This window comes from Parambassis ranga, chromosome 10 (assembly GCF_900634625.1).
Source record: "Parambassis ranga chromosome 10, fParRan2.1, whole genome shotgun sequence".
Classification (NCBI taxonomy): domain Eukaryota; kingdom Metazoa; phylum Chordata; class Actinopteri; family Ambassidae; genus Parambassis; species Parambassis ranga.
The window spans coordinates 19,079,001-19,101,578 of NC_041031.1; the positions used below are offsets into that span (position 1 = coordinate 19,079,001).

The following is a 22,578-nucleotide window of genomic DNA, read 5'->3' on the forward strand; positions in this document are numbered from 1 at the left end:
TTACGCTGTCTGGCTGTAGCGGCGGTCACAGATGATAGGCTGAGGAGCTTTGCGTGTGTGTTTACTCCTCTAAAGAAGCAGCGGCAGAATGGAAGAGGGGTGGTGGAGAGGTGATGCCTCCCCTTAAAAACACACACAGAAAAAAAAAAAAAAAAAAATCTGCTATCCAAAAAAGATTATCGAGCCAAAGTGACAGGGTTTGACACAAAAACCTTGACAGGAATTCAGATGGGAGACTGCCACTCCACACAGACCATAAAGTACCACTTTTAAAAGGCTCTGACATCATTTGATTAATCACATTCAAACACAATCTGCGATTTATCTTCCTTGTTTCCCTGACACACATAACGAAACACCCTTTGTCCTCATTCATTTCATATTTCACAATATCTTAAGCTCATTAAAACATACAGCTGTGTGTATGTGATTCAGACTCTGTATAGGGAGCGACATTCATCACATTGATATTTTGATCACAGTTGTACAAAAGAACAACGAAGACACCGAAAAATAATTCATTAACGCCTCACTTTTACACCGTTTCTGTCAACATGGAGACACATGAGAACTGAAGCTGTTCCGTCCTTGTTTTGACCCCGTCTTGTTGGTTGAGTTGTCATGTTGTCGCTTTACTTTTGACAGACCAAAAAAAGGAGGCTAAATGTTTTCATATGAGACATACTTTCACAAACTGCAGCTCTAAATCCAAAGAAAAAAGTCTCACGTATTTCTCGTCTGTGAACTAGAAATGACCTCATTAGCTTCTTAAAGAAGTTTTTTTTTTTTTTTCTAAATGCAGTAAAGACATATTTGGCTGTATTTAATTATTGAATATTTGTGCAAGTGTATAACATAAAATGAAATAAAAACTAGGTCACAAAGCTTTCCGTTTCCTTATTTCTGATTTTATCATCTTTTCACAAATGTATACAGTGATTGATTAATAGATTATGAGCTGATGATGATGATGTTGCATCTCTATTACCGCCTAAAACCTTTAATTTGCATCCAGCTGAACGAAGCAATCTAACTCACTTACAGCTCAGCACATTTGGTCAAACTCTGCCCTCTATTAGTGATTGAGAAGACCGTCTAGACTTTGTCCATCTAAAGTTTTTATGCTCGACACGCCAGACTCCAAGCTGGATTTAATATTCAGCTTTAATAGAAATTGAACTCAAATCCATAAGAATGGAAATATTAAGCTGTGCCTCCTCGTGATAACAACACCTCGTTTAAATGGATACTTTAGGAATTCATTGCTGCGCTTTTATTAAGCATGGAGGGGGCCATCAAGACATCAACGGCACAAAAGAATCCAACATATGCAGCTCCGAAGTCATTTGATACTATATTTCCCATAATGCAACAGGGTTTTTATATCCCCTCCACACGTCCAGTGTGTAGAAGGCTCTTATGTTAAGCCCCTCCAGTTTGTACAGATAAAGTCATTTTCACAGACTGCTCAACATGGCAAGATCTTCAAGTATGAAATCTATAACTGCCCCTGTGTAATTACAGAGCATTTGGATCAATACGTGGCTGAATATCTTGGCTGATTGCATTAGTAGATATGCTAGCGGGAAATTGCACCTTCTTGTTCCCTCAAACTAGTAATAGTGCCTTTAAGCACCAGTGACAATTTGTGTGACTTGAATGGCAATAAATTAGCATCTAAATCAATATTTTTCTACAATTTTTAATCATATGACTTAATATAAAAGATAATCCTTCATGTTTTTCCTTACAAAACACACAGTATATCTAAATCGTGATGCATATGCAAGGACTGTTGTTGACTTACAGATAGCTACTTCTCCTGATAGAGCGGTCTAATAAGTCACACAGCACTGCGGCGCATCATATCTCACTGCAAAATCAATTGGGCATTTCATTTTTTATAAATTATCATGTGGGCGCAGCAGTCTGTAATAATCCACTTTCATTAATGACCAACAACTAAAACAGCAAAAAGGAATGATAAGACTCCTTTGAAGGTGGACATCAAAAGTGATGCCTCTGGGGTTGAGAACAAGAGCTTCTTTGACATTTTCCCCAGCGCAACCACCACACACACTAACTCAAAGAGCTTGGTCACGCCTGTAGGCTGAAGTGAGGAAATATGTTTGGGAGTTTTGGACCATAGTTGCCCCAGTTCCATACGGCTTGAGTCAACTTCATATTGAGTGGCCCAAATTATTATATTCATCATCCATCCCTGAAAAAAAAAAAGGTATTTAAGACCTTTAGTGTAGGACAGGCTATTTTAAGAAGGAAGTATTTCGACATTAGTCACTTCAGAACACCTTGGAGATGATGTCGATTTCAATTCATTTGGGAATCACAACGGCCTCATTATAATTCCCACTTGGTGTGCCTGAGTGAGGTGGAATTAAATCAGCCACGTGGGTAGGTTAATGCCTTATTCACTCTATCCTACTGCAAGTAAACAGACTACATGTTTTTATAGATAATCTATGTTATTCGAGCAGGTTTTGTCGTGTTTCTGTAATAGATAACAAAGCACAATGAGGATATAGTGTACTCGGTTAGGAAGCCAGTAATTGGGGCAACTGGGGGAGACAGCAGGCTTGGGGTTAATTTCTTCAAGGAATAAATATCAATCTGTTGAAATACCTGCCTTTGGACAGCCAGACGTCCACATTTATCCTTCTGCTGTCAAAGCAGGTTTACCCCAAAAGCCCCCCAAGATACTAAACCACCTACAGCCAAGTAACTCATTTTCACCACAGCACCATGTGCAAACAAAGAGGGCGGGAGAAAGGGAAGGGGGAAAAAATGGAATCTGCAGTGGCAAAGATGCTGCAGTAAATTTCGCCCAAGTAAACAATATGGGAAACAGGCCAGGATTTTCTTCACATAATATGCTTAAATCTTCAGCTAAAGGGGAAAAAAACGGACTCTTATTTCTACTAAAGAGCTGTTGCTAAATGGCGGCTATTCAGCCCAGTTTCAATTTTGACATGCCAAAGCTGTCTGAGGTACTCAGTTACTGGGGAGTGGGATGTGGGCGGGGGTGGTAGATCTCTTTGCTCTCCTTGTGCACTATGGTTTCAGTCCAGCTGGCCTTTAGAATATGGATTATGTGGTGCCGTGGACTGGCTCTCACTCCATGGGGGGCTGGACTGGGTGCCCAGCTTCAGCGGACTCCCCACCGAGACCCCTGGGTGAGAGGACGCTGAGAGCCCCCTCGGTTCTCAAAGCTGGATCATTGAGAACGTAGCGGATGCTTCCCACACCAGCACCATACGTCAGTGTGTGAAAGAAAACTAAAAAAACCACAAAAAGACGGTGGAAAAAAGGGGAGATGGTGGGAGGATTGGTAGGGGAAAGGGGGGATGGGGCGGGGGGGAGAATCGGGGTGAGGAACATCGAGGAAGAAGCAGAAGCAACAACCGTGATTGTGGCAGAACTGCGGCACTGCATTACTGCCAATCACAATGTCGGCTCTGTCGAGGGAATAAGAAAAGGGGTGGGAGAAAAAAAAAAAAAAAACAGGAAAAGAACCTTGGGAGTGCAGCTGTGCAGTAGATTTACCTTTCAAAAAAGTCTGGGGCGATAATAAGTATCCAAATGACAGCTCTGTGCCACTGCATCCCCGACTAAAGTTAACCAGAGGTCCTAATGTCGAGTGTCAGCAGCAGACACAAAGGTCTGAACAGTGGGGCGCCAAGGCAGCTAGCACAGCATGGCTAAATGGGGCAGGTGATTTCCCATCTCCTCCACTGCCCTCAAGGCACAGCCAATCACTGCTGGGGAAAAGTGTCTCCCTGGCCTGCAAGCTAGGAAGCCAGTGAGTGGAAGGCTAGAGAGAGGGAGCTGGAGTCTATCTGGGACCATGCATTATTCACATGCATCGCTACGGCACTAAGACCTCCACAAAGGAAAGGCCTCAGGTTCCATCAGTGCAGACTTGTTTCCAATCTATTATTGATGGCAACACTACACCCTATACTTTTCCCTGATTTACTGGATTCTATCATTGTTTCTATAATAAAGGCTATTTCCAGTAAAAGTCAGAAGAAATGAGCAGAATATTTCCAAGCATGGTGCCAACGGGCGCAGCTGATCATTGGAATCTTTTCGTTTTTTGGCTTTAATTACGCGAATCATTCACAGTAACACCCTGTTACTAAAGTCATCTTTTTTTTTTGCAGTGTAATGGTGGCAAGAGAGGGGGAGTGTGCTCTTCCTAATAGACACAGCAAAAACCTGAAACCTTTGTGCGAATCATCAATCATGTCAAAGGTAGCTTCCATGCAAAATGAATTTCAGCGTGGAGACCTCCAGTTAGACCTAAGTGAAATAAATGAGCTCTCCAATTACCATATTATGATCACATGTAGCTGCAATAAAAAAATGCACTGACAAAAATTACCCTGCAGAAGCTCTCCTCTCCATATTGAAATTCTTTTTGCTCTTCTTTATAAATTGTTTATCATTTTATGTCAGCAACTGTTTCTGCACGCTGTCAGCCATTTTTTGGTTTATGTTCCAGAGGAAAAAGAGAGCAGACTGAAAAAATGTGTGAAATGGGCCAAGTACCTTTAAAAGGAGTAATGTGATCAGAGACAAAATAACAGTATCACCATTTTATATTTATAGCCCAGCAGCACTGTATCAAGATTTTAAAGTGAGTAAAAGCACTTTTCCCTGTAAGGCTGTCCACATTATTGCCATGCACACATCAAAGATTCCCTCCTAAATCTCTGCAGGAAACACAATCAATCTGCTCAGTATGCGAGGCTACGGCAGCGGGGCCATCTCTCCCTTTGAGGATGTCGACGCGTTTGACCGATGTGTAGTCGATCCCCCAGATTGTGGCTAATCATCATTACCGGCCGCTGAAACAATGACTTTCCTTCAGCCCACTCAGCTTCAAGAAGGACACAGGGGATCTGCCGGTTTTTCTTATGGTGGCTTAACACTCGAGTCTGGATTTGAGGAATTAAGGCAGACTTGGACACAACAAAATGTGCACTCTGATTATCCACTCAAGTCATCCACTATGGCCTGGCTCATGCTGTCAAATCTGTCTCCTAAATTCAAACTACATTTTGCATTTTTTTTTTCCTTTTGCAAAAAGAAGTAAAATAAAACAGAAAACAGAACAGCACAGAAAATAAATGAAGACTGCTGCACATTCCTAAATTATAAATATGTATAAAAATAATAAAACAAAGGAAAATTAGGACAAATGCACAGAAGGGAGTAATTTGGGAATTCTCTAAAATGGACAGTGGATTATGAAAAACGACTTCTTCCTTACAGTTCTTAAAGGTTAGGTCTCTATTACACAGAGAGCAAAATGTCAGCAGTATCCCGCTGAAAAGAGTGGACTGTGATATTAATGGTGAGTCCAGGGAATGGGCTTCCCCTGACTGAGTTTCCCCTCCACCAGACACATTATTCATTTAGTTGTCAGCCCGCACCTGGTGCATATAACGCTAACATCTACAAACTAAATGACGGAGAGAATATAGCCCACCCCAGTAGGCAGCCAGTGGTGAAATGAATGTTGCACATGGAGTATAATGGAGTTTAAAAAAAGTACTGCTACTAGACCATCTAAGAGCTCTTCACCCTGCACAACTGATGTTGTCGTATTAACATAATGTTCAATTTTCTAGCTAATATTGTACTTTCATTTGGCTCTTAGCTGCGTCTGAGACTGTAGGCATGGATGAAGCTCTGCAAGGGTGCCAATAGACAAGCCTGCCACTTAAAAAGTCTTTTAATCTTACAGTGGGGATAAACTGTGTAACAGACACACTAAAATAAACACACTTAAGGGTGAAACAAATTGTGGCTTGTTTAAATGGGTGCAGTTTATATTTAGCCCTGACCACAGCCACCCTCATCAAATTCCTCAAAGCAATTATTCCATGTAATCCAACCACGCAACATCACTGAGAACACAAATGACACAGAATGTCGTGTTGTGTGGAAATGCGATAGACCCGGACAGAATGACGCGATGATTTAATATGTTACAGAGAGACTCATCACTCACACAGCCACCACTTCATCTAAAAGATGCAAAATGGCGTCTGTATGAGAGGGGTGGGGGGTGGGGGGGTACTGTGGCAGTGTTATTTGTGAGTAATATTCCTTTTTTGCCGTGGTAAATATATTGTGTCATGCAGTAGAGGGTGGAAGAAAAATTCTCTCTCTAGCTGTTTTAATGAAGTCCCAAATGTCATCCTCATGCTTCTTTCAAGAGCAAACTCTGAGAAACTCCTCTTGAAGCCTGACTGTCCCTCAGTGGGTCTTCAAGTGATTTGAAAACAAGCAGCTTCACTGAAAGGAACCCTAAACAGAAAGGGATTCCATGGTAAAATGTTCAGAGGTGGCCGGTAAACAGGTGGTTGGAACCATTTAAAGTGTGTCTTTTTTGATAGGCAGGCTCTGATTAGGTGGTGTAGCATCCTCTTTCTTTCTTACGTGAAATAATAGTTTCGTCAATCTCAGGCCAAAAATGACTTTAATCATCATCATTTTATAATTGATTTTAATTTCACCCTTTACTATCATCTTTCTAAAAAGCCTAAGAAAAAAAAGAATTCAGAATAACACCATTATAGTGAAAAATGTCAATGTAATTTAGTGGCTTTTGGTAAGTGTAGCGAAAAGCATCAGAAGCCGAGTTTAAATTAGACCCAACACATTTTTCTCTCAACAATGGTGAGGAGCAGAGAGTGCGGGAGGGAGGGGCATCCAATTACTGGAGTACTGTGTGTGTGTCATCTTGACATCGCGTTTTTTTTTTTTTTTTTTTTTCCCAATGATGTATTAAATATAGCAGACACGGAGGATACCCTGCAGTAATGATTGAAAGAATCCAAATCTTGCTGTTGTAGCAATTATTGCTGAGGAGGATTCATGAGCAGTTTCACATAAATATGAACACCACACAGTCAATATGTCTACGTTGACAACTTATGACATCATATTGTTGCTTAGACTGGAGTCTAACATGCGGCGTGCACAGTGATGCTTCATCCATGTTCCGACGTGACTCCACTTGGCTGAGCTTTTTCCATCTATCGCCAACATGTTAAGGTCTTTTTTTTATGTGATATTAAAGAGGGTTTGCACACTGCTGTGCTGTTGTGAAACAAATCATTGACATTTATACCAAATCTACATAAAAAATTAGGTTTAAAATGGATCAACATGCCATCTGTTATTTTGGAAATTATCCCATCCTACTGTAGAAAGCACAATGACGACGAATGCGCCAAGATTAGTGAACTGGTTTGGTACTGAATAAAAAAAAAAAGCAGATTGGCTGCTGTGGTATGTTCAATGTCTCATGAAAGCACAGGAAAACAAGGTAAGTAAGCACTGAAGGTGAAGGTCTTAAAGCTAAATGAACAAAGTCTGCTTGAGTGGAAACAGCTGGCTAATGGGGCAGAAGACAAAGAAGCAGGTGATCTGGAAAAGTTTGGAAAATTAGCATCATTTAGTGAGAAAAGTCAGATGTTAGTGGGTTTTTTGTCCTGTGTGAAAGGTACTATAGCTTCAAACATTTAGAAAAATATTAAAAAATATTACCCTCTAATCAGAGGTAGCTGGTACGTAAATTGACAGCGCTTCAACCATTTTTACATGTAAATAACCAAAACCACGTTTGTTGTGCTTAACCTGTGTGCATGGCAGTTTGTGGTACTAAAACCACGGCTGAATAATATACAGTGTATTCTTCAGGGGTCACGTCTCAGTCACTATTTCAGACTTGTCAGGAATAGATATGTAAATGAGAGCAGCTTTATTGGGAATTAAAATAAAAATATAGAGAGCAGGAGCAATGGAAACAGGATGTCTCGGTGTCAGCCAGGCTGACATTGAGCAACTCCTGCCTTGCACATCCACTCGCCCCCTCTCCCTCCTCTTCCTCCTCCTCCTCCTCCTCAGCTCCTGCCTGCATCCATCTCAACCTGCATTTTTTATGCATCTTTCAAAATGATGCAGTAGGTGAAGTTAGGGCGTCAGAGCTGGAGGTGAAGTAGTCTAGCAGCGAGTGACACTGACGTACGTGGCAACTTATCTTGGCTTATATTATCTGCACTGGGCAACTTTGCACACTGGCAGCTCCAAATGGCAACAAAAGCGAGATTCAGCGTCCAGATATCTTGTTACATGACATAAGCAAACTGTAGACAGGCAAAGCTCGTGTTTGTCCAGCTGGCCTGTTTGATCACTTTATACCAAATGATACCAAAGAGATGAAGAAGGCATGATTTCAAACTTTGAGTCCAGCTCCCTTTGGAAGACGACGCAGCAAATTTGGCTTTTTAGTGAAGTTTGGTACCGCCAGTAATTTTAAAACAAAGAAAAAGTAAATAAATGTGAATATTTGCTATTTTTTAAACTCATCAGTGACATTAAATTTAGATTTTAGACTGTGATTTTACAATTTTCATAATTTAAAAAAGACATTCTTCCTATTATTTTGACAAACTCTGAGGGATATAATTAAAGATACACTGCCTTCAGCTTGTGTGAGGACTTGGTTGGAAGAACAAAGGTATCCGGTTGTTGTCAACAGTCAGCTCAGACATATGCTGCAACATTGTCTTGCCATATTCCTTTTGTAAAGGCATTCCTCAAACAATCACGCAGCCTGCTCCCATCTATAGTACATCTCTCTTTTCCAACCTTTTCACAGCTGCCATGCAAAACTCCGCAGACAGCTCCTTCGGGTGATGTAGAAAAAGACAATAGGTGGAAACTGCTCTAACCTATTTGCCAAACGGTCTGTCATCTAATGCCCTGGTGCTGTTCTATTGTCTAATCCTACTGCTGAGGCCTCTAAAAGGATACATCGCTCTAATAAGATGAATGGGCTTTGACCCTGGAGCTGCTAAAAGCCAACCTGGCCAATTTATCTGAGTGACCTCTACTCTTGGCAGAGATGGGCCTCACCTCTCTTGGAAGCCTTTAGGCAGGATCAATACCGCAGAGGCAAAACAATCCAAAACAAGGAGCGTCTAGGAAGTTAGGACTCAACAGCTCATCGCCTGTTTATCATCATGTCCTTAATTTCAAAGATCAGTGTTGATTTTTGTTTATTTTCTTGTGTTTGCTGAGGCTTTATAATAATAAAAGCTGCAGCTCTGTAGTGTAATATCTAAACCCTGACTGAAAGAATGTCAATGAAGTTATTTCTGATTAAAAAAAAGTTTTATTTGACCTAAAATCATCCTGATCTATTCACATCAAATCAGTATAATATAAATCAAGATGAGCAGAGTAAATAAATGTCAGCTCCACAGTAAAGTTATTATGCAAACCACAATCTGTGGCTATTTTCAGGACGGGGATTGTATTATTGAGAAGTGCATTTTGTGGGAAAATAAGATTTTGTCGACTAAATTAAGGATTCTGTTTCATGTTCTGTTTGTTGGTGTTGTGTGCAGCCGAGATAAAAGGGTCGGCTCGGATTGGACGGTCGGGGCAGGATGCGAAGAAGACTCCCTTTTTACATGAGAATATGTTTTCTTTGAGCATGAATCAGTTTACATGGTGTGCCATATCAATCGTTGGCCTCAAATCTATATCTGCAAAGTGCTTAGGTTTGCATTGGTGATTAGATGAATTGAACCGAGAACAGTCTGTTACTTGAGCATCCCTTCATAGCCTCGGATACCTAATGCCTTTTCCCCCTGCCTCTGAAGTGACCACAGTTTCAGGATGCTTTGCTCTGGGCACATGGCCAGAAAGCTTTATGTATTCTGATACCATTCATTTTTAATCAGGACCAGAATATCCTTCCAAACCTCTAGCAAGCTGCCTTCGGCTACAAGACTTCAATTTTGTTATATTTTAATTGATTTGGCAGTTATTGTCTGTAGTGTAAGTTGACTCTTGCTACAGCTCATTAAGAATGCTTTCTCTTCTTCTCTTATTTTTTATTATTCCCCCCTTGTTGCAGAATTTTGCCTTTTCCTACTATAGTGCATGGCATAGAAGTATTGTGTGTGTTCAGCACATTTCACTCTGCTTCTCTTCTTTGGACATGCCCCGTCTCTGCATGCAGTGAGAGTGTTTCTTCGCATTACCGCTGTGGAGAAAGGACGTGAGAGCAGGGGTGGGGGAAATCTTCCTCTCTGGTATAATGAGTTTGACAATGAAAGTGACACTGCGTCCTCCCTGGACCTTGCCGTGTGATCAATCATAACAATAGCTCACCATTTCCTCCTCTGGATTCTGACCTTTCTCCCTTAAGGAAAGGAAAATGTGTGTAGGTGTTGGGAGTGTGTGTTCCTCTCGCTTTCACTGTGCCATCACCTTCTTTCCAATCAGCCCTTGAGGTCCATCTATATAGCTATAAGAACGTCCTTTAGCAGAGAAGGGGGGAAAAAAAAGCCCCACTGATGGAATGCTGATCTATTTTATTCCGTCGTAACAACTATTTCAGGCGTGGATAACACACTTGGAATTTTTGTGGGGAGTGACATCAGGCTTACATATTAAAAATCCCATCACCTGAAGAGCTTACAAGGTGATTTGATGCCGTTACTCCAGTAAGCAGAACTGCCAACATTGAGATTATTTTAGGCAGATTCTCTCATGGTTCAGCACTCATCAAGAGTGACAGTGAAAAGGGGCTGATGTGCAGAGGGGGGGCTGTGCATGTGACGTGATAGGCGACCCCGCCTCCCACCCTAGTCTACTAGAAGAGTCAACGGGGCATTTCATTAGCTGTCTACTTATAACACCGTCTCCATTTTCTATTTCTGTATGTGCAGTTATACCACTTAAAACATCACAACTCAATCCTATCTATCCTATCCCATCATCAAACTTATATTACTATACTTCATCCACAAATGTTTTTTTCGGAATCTAGACCAGATTTTATAACCATTTTTATGCCACTTAATTGTGGTTTTTAACAAGTCTCCAGTCTCAAGTCTTTAAAACAACATAAAACAATCTGATCAATACACGGCTTCACTTGCCAAAACACAACATTGATAATACAGTGAGGCTTTTGTACTGTGCTGCAATTCAAGTAGAAATCCATCTTTATTTTATTTATAATTCAATCCTGATACCTGAGTAATGTTATTCATTGTATTGTGTTTAAGGTGAAATAACGCTGAATCACATGGAAATAAATATATTTAAGTGAAAATTTCCCCCAAAAATATTTTTGAAGTTAAAATAAAGTCTAAAATTTTTTTTAGAAATCCATAAAAACAATGACAACACCTGAATAAATAAATAATATACTGAATATCTTTGTAGAGGAGTAATAATATCATCATTATTTACCGTTATTTTTATATTTAATTTTAATATTTTTTTTCTACTTGTCCCGTTTAGGACTTTAAGATGCATGTTAAATCTATAGACAATTCATTTCAGCAACTAGAACCCAAATTATGAAACAATGATATAATTAAGATCACGCATATATTCAATAAACGATCAATACATTTTTATCGCTTCTTGACAAAAGTGAACAAACCTTCAAGAAAAGTTCTAAAACTGTATTTTTTGTTGTTATGTTGCTACTTTTAACTACAATTAGTCTAGTTATCTACATCAAAGATGACATTTTATATATATATATATAAAAAGGGGAAATGACAAAAATATACAACATACACTCAATTAAAATCCACATATATTACTGGACCGTACAAGAAATGCAGGTTAAGAGAGCTATAAAAGTAAAAATGCAGCACACTGAGCAGGTCTCTCTGCGAGGTTGCGTGCGGCTTGTATACAGCCTGTGAGACGAGACCCAGGGCATAAAATATTTGTGAAGGTGGTAATAATTTAGGTCGACTCAGATGAGCATATCAACATTTTTATAAGCTCATGTCGCCTTTCGTGTGTGTCTGGACAGAGAGAGGGATGGCAGTGTAACATCTGAAAGTTTGGAAGCCCTGAAAATACGACTGTACGCAGAAGAAACAGATCGCTGCGATCTGTGCACAAGCCATATCAATGTTTCCCACCTTATTAACTCAGGCAAATATTGCAGACTATTTGATATAGTAAGAGTAAATGGAGATTGAAACCCTTTGATTTGTGGCATTGTTGGAAAGAGATGAAACACTTACATGACGAAAACTCGCTGAAATCCTGACTGAAGTCAAGGCCTTTTAATGAAACATTTATTCATGTGTATGAAAGACTCGCACCCATTTCCACTGCCAAATGAAAAGATCCAGTCTCATAATTTGCAGGAAAAATGTGCTTTTAATTGCTTGTGTCAAAAAGAAAATTAGAGCAGCTTCTAACACAATTAACACAAAAGATTTTTTTTTTTTAAACTTTTGCACGTATTTTGGTTATTACACTCCGCCACCTGATTGGACGAGCTCAGATTTGAGAGTCTGGTTTTAACATAGAGAGCAGCCCATAGGCTAAAACCATAATAATAAAGAAATACTGCCACAGCACCATAACAGCAAGATATAACACATATTCCTGTGTCCTAATATAGCAGAGAAAAAGTAGATGTCTGGTCCGGGGACAACATCGGAGCTACCAATGTCAATACAGGACAGGAAAGAAAATCTATTTTAATCTCCCTCAGCATTTGTCTGTCTTACAATTCCTGTGCTTTTTTCCCAGTGAATGGAAAATATAAGCAACTGGTTCCTGTTTATTCCCTTTACATGCAATCAGTGGCGTAGTGTATACCTTTCCCCTTCATGGTCTAGTTTTTCCTGCACCTCAGGAGAGCAGAAGTTTGTTTTTGCTAGGTTAAAAAAAACCCCACTGATGGTCCCTGATTGCAGTGGAGACAGCAGAGACATGTAATTACAAACACAACAAATGGATCAACATGCTAATCCTTGTTGCTTACATTGATATTCATAGGGTATAAAATGGCTTCCTGACTATTTCCGTATTGCATGGTAATACAATCACTCAATTAGGGTTGTGTGATGAAATGAAATGAGCCATTTTCTCTTGAGGACGGTAAAGAGTGACCCTCATAATTGACAACTGCAGAGTAATTCCTAATCGTAATAACACGTCCTGCAGTCCTGGCATCCACAAGTGATTAGAGACGGCCAAGAACGGCCACAACAACGTTGCATTATTTAAAATCCGGAGTGAAAACTGAGCTGAAAGTGTTAACGTTGGTGACAGAAAACAGATGTTGAACAGTTAAAGGTGCGAATGTGACCTGTGTAGGACTGTAAGATTACTGCATGTATGCCGAGTCTTACACAAGTGCTCCACCTGAGACCTTTTTATGGAAAATTATAAAGGGAACAGGAAACTACTGACTTTTGAATGTAGGTAAAATAATCTGTAGCTGTTTAACTTTGGATTAAAGATGCAAGAAACCAACAAAAAAAATGCTTGTAAGTGTGTCAGAAGTGAACCTATTTTCTGGTTTATATAATCATTAATTGAATATCTTTGTTTAGAACAACTAAAGACATTTAAAGATAATATCTTGGGCTATTTTTTTCATTCATTCATTTTTGAATACTAAAGCAAACATTATATATGTATATATTTTTAAATAAAGTATTAAATATTAAAAATAATAAACAGCCCAATCTGATTGATAAATTATAGGTGAAAAAAATCTTTGTAGTGTATGTAATGTAATTTTGTCTATTAAAAATAAAAAATCTGATATTCCCCATCAATCATATAATAAGTACACAATATTTTTCATAGAAACTCTGTCTTTGAAGTATTACAGGGACAGAGAAGCTTCAAGGAAATCTGCTTTACCTTATTAATATGCAAATTTATACGGTAAGACACTCCAAAGTCTAATCAGATCATCTACTCAGCAGGGGGTCAGCTGTGGTGTGAGTACGTACGTTTTTTCCGCCTTGTGTTGCCGTTGTGTAAATGTGTTCACAAGAATGTGTCTATGTGCAAAAAAATAAAAGCATTGACATTTCACAAATGCATCAAAATGTTGAGCAATAAATCAAAATTCCCATATTAGCTGGTCAGCATGCTTCCATGAAGGTTCAAATGTCAGCGACCTTTGCTCACCTTCGCTCCAACCTGACTTTCTAATATGGACTCGTTCCATGTAACCCATGAGCACAACACCTGCTGCGACACCTCGGCACGTCATCGTCACCCCGAGCACTAACAATGTGAGCACTTAACCGGTGACAGTGCTAGCAAGCAGGGAAGTGATGACAATAAATGATGGCAATCAAAGCGCGCCCTCCTCTTCTGACAAGGCACGAGACAAAGCTCAGGCACCTTCACAGCCCCCCTATTAGCAAATGATGAAACTGTTTTCTCTGCCAGATTTGGAGTGTTCCTCAAAAATATCACAGATGGCCGGCCCTTTTGACCAAAAAAAAAAAAAAAAAAAAAGAAAAACCTCTCTGATGTTATTTATTCTTTTTGTGTTTGGCTTGTGCCATATTGAATTATAAAAGAGGTGAGGGAGGACTTCTTCATGCTACGATCAATAGGCTGATTCCGCTGTCACAATACAAGGCACAGATCCGAGACAGGAGTTTGACAGATGGCCTGTCACCTTCGTCAGCGTGATGTCCCCCTGTGCACGTACGTTTCTACCGTGTTGTGTGTGCGTGCATGCAAACGTCTGCACTTTTCCTTTTTCTTTTTTTTATTTTCTAATCTTAGAGAGATAAAGCGTGAGGAACAAAGTGAGATGTGCCTGTGTGTGTGTGTGTGTGTGTGTTCATGAGACAGAGGGAAGAGGGAGCAGTGCAGAGTGAGGGAACAGGAATACATGCACACAGAGAAGCATGTTAGAGGATGTCTGATACGCTTTCATACTCCCACCCAAAAAGCCTTTGGTGCTTGCTGTGCTACAGCACACTTTGCAATGACTCCTCTACTGATTTAATTAACCTTTTACTGGCACTGTTCACACAACAGAATCTGCGAGCTATACTCAACTGTAGAAATGTCTATGACGGCAATGTAGACCTGTGACTTGGACAAATTGAAATTCCTTCCTGCTACGTCCTCTGGTAAACAGTCCTGCATGAGGACATAGAAGCTACACCCACACACTCCATACAATCATCAAAGCAACACACTCAAAACACAAAAAAATGACTTTGGACAGAAGGTGCAGGCCACGGCAAATGATGGTTCTTTAACTAAGGATGACGGGCATCGCGGTGGAAGAGCCCCTCCCCCCACCCTCGCTCCAAACCAGAGGTCGGCAGGTATCAAGCCCCTCCTACTGAACAATAAGCCCCCATGTGTAATGGTTCGTACAGCCGAGGATTGCTGTCATAAGGTACTGCAGTTCTGTAGCTGCCTTACAAGTAAATGCGAGCTTTTTCACACCCTATTAGGAATACAACTCAACTGGGCCATGCTATGTTTCTGTTTCACGCCGTCATTCATGTTTTATGAGGGGTATAATATCGATTCTGAAGCTGGTGCAGTCAACATTAGGTTGGAAAAGAAAAAAAAGTCTGTGATGGCTGTGTTCACTTTTACTCAGAAGGCCATACATCGACCTTACATCCCCAAATGTAAACACTGATATCACAACACTTGAACCTGTTCTGTCACTATTTGGTGTTAAAACATTAAAAATGCAGCTCGGTAAAGACCTTACTTATTGCCCTGCAAGTGCGGAAGATAAATCTTGATGAAAACAGATTCTGTTTACACGCTACTTTGTTCAATTTTTTTGACATTTTCCCTTCTTCATCTAAAATTGATTGACTTCATTGTGTGTTGCGGTGCAAAACGAGGTTACCTGTGTGGAGTTTGAGGCTTTAAATGTTGTTTTTAAAACTGATTTTCCTTGAACGCCTGAGTGAAAACCCAGGGACATTGAATCACCCACATTGTAACCTATACACAAACTCAGAGTTTATCAATTTAGCACATACGCAACATCCAACAGGAATTAATGCTGTATTAAATATGGAGGTCACCAAATGAAATGTTGTAGTGTTTCGATCTGTAGTGAAGTGTCTGAATAGGTTTTAAAAATATACACAGGGACTTTTTTGTGTGTAAATTACAAACATTTAAGTGATGCAGTGCAGGTTTTCAGCATTTGTAGAGATTATGTGAAAGCCTGAGACATTGTTGTGCTGTTTTAGCATACCAGTGCTAATGTGGAAAATTGTTAGTTAGCATGCTTTGAAAAACTTCGACTGAAAAAGTGTAAACATTCCTTTTTTTTTTAGGTTGCCACCTATAAGGAGTTACATCCCAGCTGGAATGAAGTTACGACACTTTACGCTGGTAGGTGTCACGAGGGTGATGTAACCTGTGATAGTGAGTTTTTGCATATGGATGTATGCGTAGGTGTGCACGGCAAACTGTCAGCTATAGAAAGTGATCTCAAAAGTCACTTCTGCAGGAAGAGAGAGTGCTTATTAATATAGCACTGTTAATATTTTGTGTGCGAGCACATTGCTGTTATTGATAGCTCATTTACAGATGACATTTTGTTTATTTGTCTGTATGCAAAATATGAATATTGTTTGTATAAACAGTATGACACCAACTTCTGAGATAAAATTAGTATATGACCTTTCCAACAAATCTAAAAGCAATAAAATCACTGCTTTAATCAATAATTTTGGGGAGTAAAATCAACAAAAGCTACTGATTCTACTTTTTAAGTTTTAAGAAAAAATAAATAACTGATATTAATTTGTTTAAGTGGCTTCTTTTATTTAGACTCTGTCTGAATTTGGAGACAAAATCTTATTATTTATGTATTTATATGTTAGTGTTAATATATATAGATAAACATATGCCACATAGTATTCCATATAAAAAGTAAAATGTAAATAAAAAATGTACAATTATTTATGTAAATTATTTCATTAAATACAATGGACTTAAAATTGTATATTTACACTCAAAAAGACATCTAGACTCCAGACTCCAGTTGGACCCAAAATGGAGTCCAATTGTATCTAATAGGTGAATAGCATCAGTATGTCAAATTTTAGTTATCTCCCTGAATATAAGTTTGGCATAGGGCACTTTAATACAACTAAATGACTTGATATAAAAAAAATAAAAAAATAAAAAAAATCTATCTTCACCAATGGTTGAAAATGCTGATTAGTATGATGCACACAGAACTCTAAGAGCCACTTCTTAGGCTCAGTCCTCTTGTCGGACAAACAGATTTTAGTTGTTGTGATGTTACTGGTATTTACAAAAATGCAAATGCATCACTTGGCAAAACAAGACCACATATTCAATCTGCAGTTCCCAAGTGGATCACATGAAGCTTCACCCTGATGAGATGACCACTCATGACCACTCACTGAGCCCATCTTCAACAAAAAAGGTGGACCTCTTCCTCACCAAGGTTAACATTTGCAGATGCAGGCGCTCTCTGGATGTACTGAGGCTTCAGCACTTGTCTGTGTCCAACACACTGTAGAACAGAGCGAATTAGAATGAAATATTGAGTTCATTTATGAATAAGTGGGGCTGAACGGCCCCTTGTCGGAGCTTCTGCATGCATATTCAGTTGATGGAAACCTTTGGATGGGTCATTTCTCTTAGCTGCTTCATTAAATAGTGAAAGTCAAAAGTGCAATGCTTCCTGACAAAAAAAAAAAAAAAAGGACCAGCATCTATAGAGGTGGAACAGTGACAAGGTCTGGCTCAAAATCTAAATGATGAAAAAGAACTTTGGGTGCAAAACTACTTCAACAAAAAGCAGGTGTAGAATTTTAAATGGCACCAAATAATTAAAATAAACGCATTAAAAATAAAGATATGGCACCTGGGAGAAGGCTGATAAAGTGTTTATGTTCCCTACAATGAAAACTAATTGAGACAATAGTGAGTTAGTTTAAGTCTCAGTGGGACGTTGTACAAACTAGAGCCAATCAGCAGCAACTTCTTGAGACGTTTCCAGAAAGAAACTCCAGAGGAGGCATGCCAAAGGGGCGGGTGTAGAACGTGTGTGTGTGTGTGTGTGTGTGTGTGTGTGCGTGTGTGTGTGTGTGTGTGTGTGTGTGTGTGTGTGTGTGCTGCACAGTTTAAGTGGCGGAGGGCAGGTGCAATCAAAGCTCAGCCTACACTCCTGCATGCATGCATTGTGTGTCAGAACTGGTGGTACTGTTTCATTTTTCCTTGACAAATATGACGCAAAGAACCATGTTTACGGGTACCTGTGACTCTCACACACACACACACATATATATATATATATATAAACACACGCACACAGTGTATACAGTCAAAGCAAAGGCCAGATACTGGAACAAATGCAGGAGTTTGGATTCTGATGGCATTTTGAGAAGGTAAAAGACTTACTCAGCTCCCCCTCTCCCCTCCTCACAATGATGAATACCGCCATTAAGAAAATGACTTGTCTCAAATGTCAGACTGTAGCCAATGTTTTCTGTATAAAAATTGATAGCACATGAACACAAGACATTTTCCTTTTTACCCTCTCTTTAATGTTCTTGCCAGGAAAGTGTAATCAAGCCTAATTATTTAAACTGCCTGCCACTCTGTGACACCATCGGTTTCTTAAAATAATTAGAGCTTTACATTGCATGTTTTATAATGGCGATGGGTCGCAATGTAATGAAGATGAATGGATGTCCAATGTCAGGAGCACTTTCAAAGCATCACAGAGGAAAAGTTTCAAACTAAATGGGATACATGCAATGTATTTCAATTTTCAATGGCACTTTTCCAAACCGTTCACCAAGTGAAAAAACAAACACGAGAGCCGCGCAGCTATATAACCATCTTAGATGCATCGCCTCCATTTGACGCAACAAAGATTTCAAACAGAGAACCTCAATCCTCCATCTCAGGTTTCCAGCATGATCAAATTTGCACTTCAAACCATTGTGCCCATTTAATCAGCCATTATGTATGCCCAGTCAACCACTGCAGAATTTCTAAGCAAAATCTCAGGCTGAGGCACACAAAGCTATCTTTGATTATACGCTAGCCCATGGGGAAACTTTATCAAACTCCTCTGCTTCCTGCCGAGAAGGACCAGGTGACTAGCAACTACTCAATCTAAAGGCCAAATTCTTTGCTGCATGCAGCAAGGAATCACGCCTTTGATCCAAACAAAGACAGCTGCAAATGCCTCTCTCCAGATACCAGCCCCACCAATCGCGCTTCCACTTTTTTTTCCCCCCCTTCCTCCACCAATCAGGTTCTTGTCTCAGGCACCAACCATAATCCAACCTACCGCTGGCTCGCTCTACATAGTGATTACCTCCCCTCTTTGAAGAGCAGATGAAATCAACAAATAAACCTTTTAAGATAAAAGAATACAAAGAGTGTCCTACTCACCCATCTCATTGTCCGATTTATTGTCCATTTCCGTGTCAGTGAGCGTGAGCGCTGAGTTAGAGCGGCTGGAAAGGCATGAATTCTGCCCAGATTTTGCCCCCGTTCCCCAAAGAGTCATGGTACGTTCCGGTGATACAGGTTCATGGTTTTCTGTAGCGACGGGTCCTCTGGTGTAGCTGCTGAGCGGGTGGGAGAGGCCGGTCTCAGGGCAGAGAGCCAAACCTCTGCGAGACGATGGCTCACAAATCCCGAGTTGCCTCAACGAAAATGCATGCCCTGTGAACGACATAAGTAGTAAAGTTAACAAACCAAGCAACAGCGCGCTTAATGGACAGGAGCAGGGCAGCCTAAAAAAAAACACTTAGTGTAAGAGCAGGGTGACAGTGGAAGGGGTAATTATCAAATTAAAGCTTTAACAACATCCTCCCAAGCTGCTTATCAAGATGCACAAAAGCATCTTTGCTACCTTGAACTGTGCATCATCTAAATCTACACAAGATTTAGTTAAAAAAAAACAAATATTCTAAAAATCAGGGTTCTTGGGTCAAACTACACATAAAAGCTATTTAAATGCAATTACTCAGTTTTTTGTATTAAAACATAACTGTACTGTAAATTTGTTTTCTTCGTTTTTTTTTAAGGGTCTGCTTTTCACAACTAATCAAATATTCCTCCTGTTAATCTTGAAACTTCTATGCAAAATTATTTTAAATAGGAAATATTATAATATATATAGATATAATATAGAAAAATAAAATCACAATTTACTTTAGCTTAATAAAAAATAATCTAAATCTGAAATCCCTGAGTTAACTAGTAAATATTTCCATGTTTAATTCATTATATATATTTTTTGAATTTAAAACCTACATCCAGCAATTTTTTTGGGATGAAGACACTATATCGTTATCATCCTGGCACTGTAAGTATCATTGTTTACACCAAATGTGATCCTTAAAATATGAAGGTCATACATGTCAATGCACTAAATACATAAACCAAAAGGCTACACGGATTTGCCATGTTTATAAAATTGATAAAATTGAAAAGATAAGATCATTTTCATCTTTTCTGTATGACCTCTTATTTTATAGCATTTTAAAAGGGTCCATGTAGAGTTTTTTACACACACACACACACACACACACTGAGCAAATATTGCATCTCGTCTCCTTTTCTAGCGCCGACATTCAGTTTGACATTTACTGTGATGATGTATGAAACACTCGTTAACACCAACCTGGATTTTAAAAAGAAATAAAGAAAACTCTCCAGTTCTTCATCATAATCACATTAATGCTAAAACGGACACCAATTAGCACCAAGAAAATGTAATGGAGAGATTTTCTGATGGCAATCTTATGCGCCATAAAACACAATAAACTGCTCAAACCTTTTAATTACAGAAATTAGATCACTTCCTTGCAGCCAATTGAAGAAACAGAGTTAGTTAATGATCATTTTTTCTTATTGTTTTAACACAGTCTAGCAGGGTATGAATATTTCAGAAGGTCAGTGAGGCCCACTGTGTCACACCCTGTATGACTTTTCCCTGAAAGTTTAGGAAAATGAAAGCAAATTGTGCCTTTGTTTGATATCCGTTAATTGTGTTTACCACTGTCTGGCATTCTGGCATCATATTGGTTTTTTTCTTGTCAAGCTTGCACAGAAAGTGGAAGATAAAAATGTGAGATGGCAGAATTTAGTAAACAAACAAACAGCATCCATGTTCATTTATTAATGAAGTTTCACCCTTGTTAAACATCAGCAAATGAACATGGCTATAAGGGTTTTATTGTTTGTAGCCACTTACTAAAGTCTCACAAAATGAAATCTGAGAGCGAAAGCCACTTCAGTTTGAGGAAAACACAAATGAAGTGTTTGTAACTAGAGTCGTCTAATAAACCCTGAAAACACAGGCCTGAAAGTTGCACATAACTGGTTCCTACTCATCTGTGACAGCCTTAAATAAAACAGCCTTATGTCTTATATTGATCAGACAAACAGTGAAAAATATTCCACAGCAGGAGGAATTTGCTCTTGCTAACCTGGCCTGGTGTATTCTGCACTTTCCTTGTGGACCATCTCCTTGACTCTGCCTCCAAACAGCATTCGTGAAGGGTCATGGTCGAAGGCCTGAAGCGTCTCGCTGGAGCTGTAGGATTTTTGGGTTGGCACGCGGCAGGGTCCCTCGTCCTGGTCAGCTGAGGAGGCAGTGTAACGGCGCTCCCGTTCCTTGTCGTAGTCTCTCTCTCGGTCTCTCTGGCTCTTGGACAGCGAGCAGAAAGGCCGCTGCTCCCTCACCCTTTCCATGCTGCCTGCATGCTGGGTATCCGACTCCCTCCCCTTCACCACAGACACTCTCCTGAGACACTCACCACAGGATTATTTCACTCTTTTTTTTTCACCCCCCCCTCCTCTTCCTTCTGTAGCTGTGATTCTCGTCCTGTAACCGATTCCCCCCCCTCTCCCCACAGTCCCTCCTCCCCACTTCTGAACCTCTGTCGGTCACTTCTTCAGTCCATTCAGCCTTCCACTCACTCTACCTGGAAAAGAGAGATGAGGAAAGGAAGCAAGGAGCTCAGATAACACTAATCCATCTGCTTCATCTTCAAAAGCACACACTTATCCCCCTTCTTACTGCCCCACCCCGCCCACACTGCCTCCCCACTGTTGAAACCTCACCCGTGAACTCTTACATACATGACTTCCCCTCTTTACCGCTCCAGTCTCTGGCTTTTAAATCAAGTTTGTCTTTAGTGTGTTCATTTTAAAAGTTGCTCCAGTAAATTTGCATCAAGCAAAACCAATTTTTGGTTTTCTTAATTTTTCTGTATTCTGAGGCATTATGTTAGTTCAAATGTGGTCAGATGGCATATTTCTATTAGAATGAATCACATACGTTCAGTTTCCCACCCTGTGACAGCTGATTGAAAAAACAAAGAGTTAGTTTGTCCTAATTAGGAAGCCTCTGGGTCTCTGAACTTTCAGAAATGTGTCTGAGATTTCTGCATCTACACCACTAAAAAGGTAAAAGGAGCATCATTTGAGGATTTTCACAGCACATAACATGAAGTGTTTTTCCACTCTTTGTTCTGCTAAATATTCCAAAGAGCAGGCAAACAGGAGTTTTCACAAGAACAAAAAGTAGCTGCAGTGACAAATATTGTGAGTTCTGAGACCCAGAGAACCACAAGCTATAATGGGAGTGTGAAACTCAACCTTTTTTTTCAGAAATTTGACCCAAAAACTCACTTTTTTTCTTATAAAATATCATGTGTTTTCTCCAAAAGTAAGTGT

The 22,578-nt window shown here is 39.7% G+C and overlaps 1 protein-coding gene across 1 annotated transcript in view; it reads right to left on the reverse strand.

Annotated features, from left to right (window-relative positions):
• The window catches only part of LOC114442562 (teneurin-3), a 113,940-nt gene extending 92,349 nt beyond the window's left edge, over positions 1-21,591 (reverse strand). Inside the window, exons 1-2 of the mRNA XM_028416251.1 lie at positions 21,327-21,591; positions 19,279-19,554 (exon numbers count right to left, since the gene is read on the reverse strand). Coding sequence (XP_028272052.1) covers positions 19,279-19,554; positions 21,327-21,591 — 541 coding nt within the window. The remainder of the gene's footprint in view (positions 1-19,278; positions 19,555-21,326) is intronic.
• Positions 21,592-22,578: the final 987 nt, after the last annotated feature.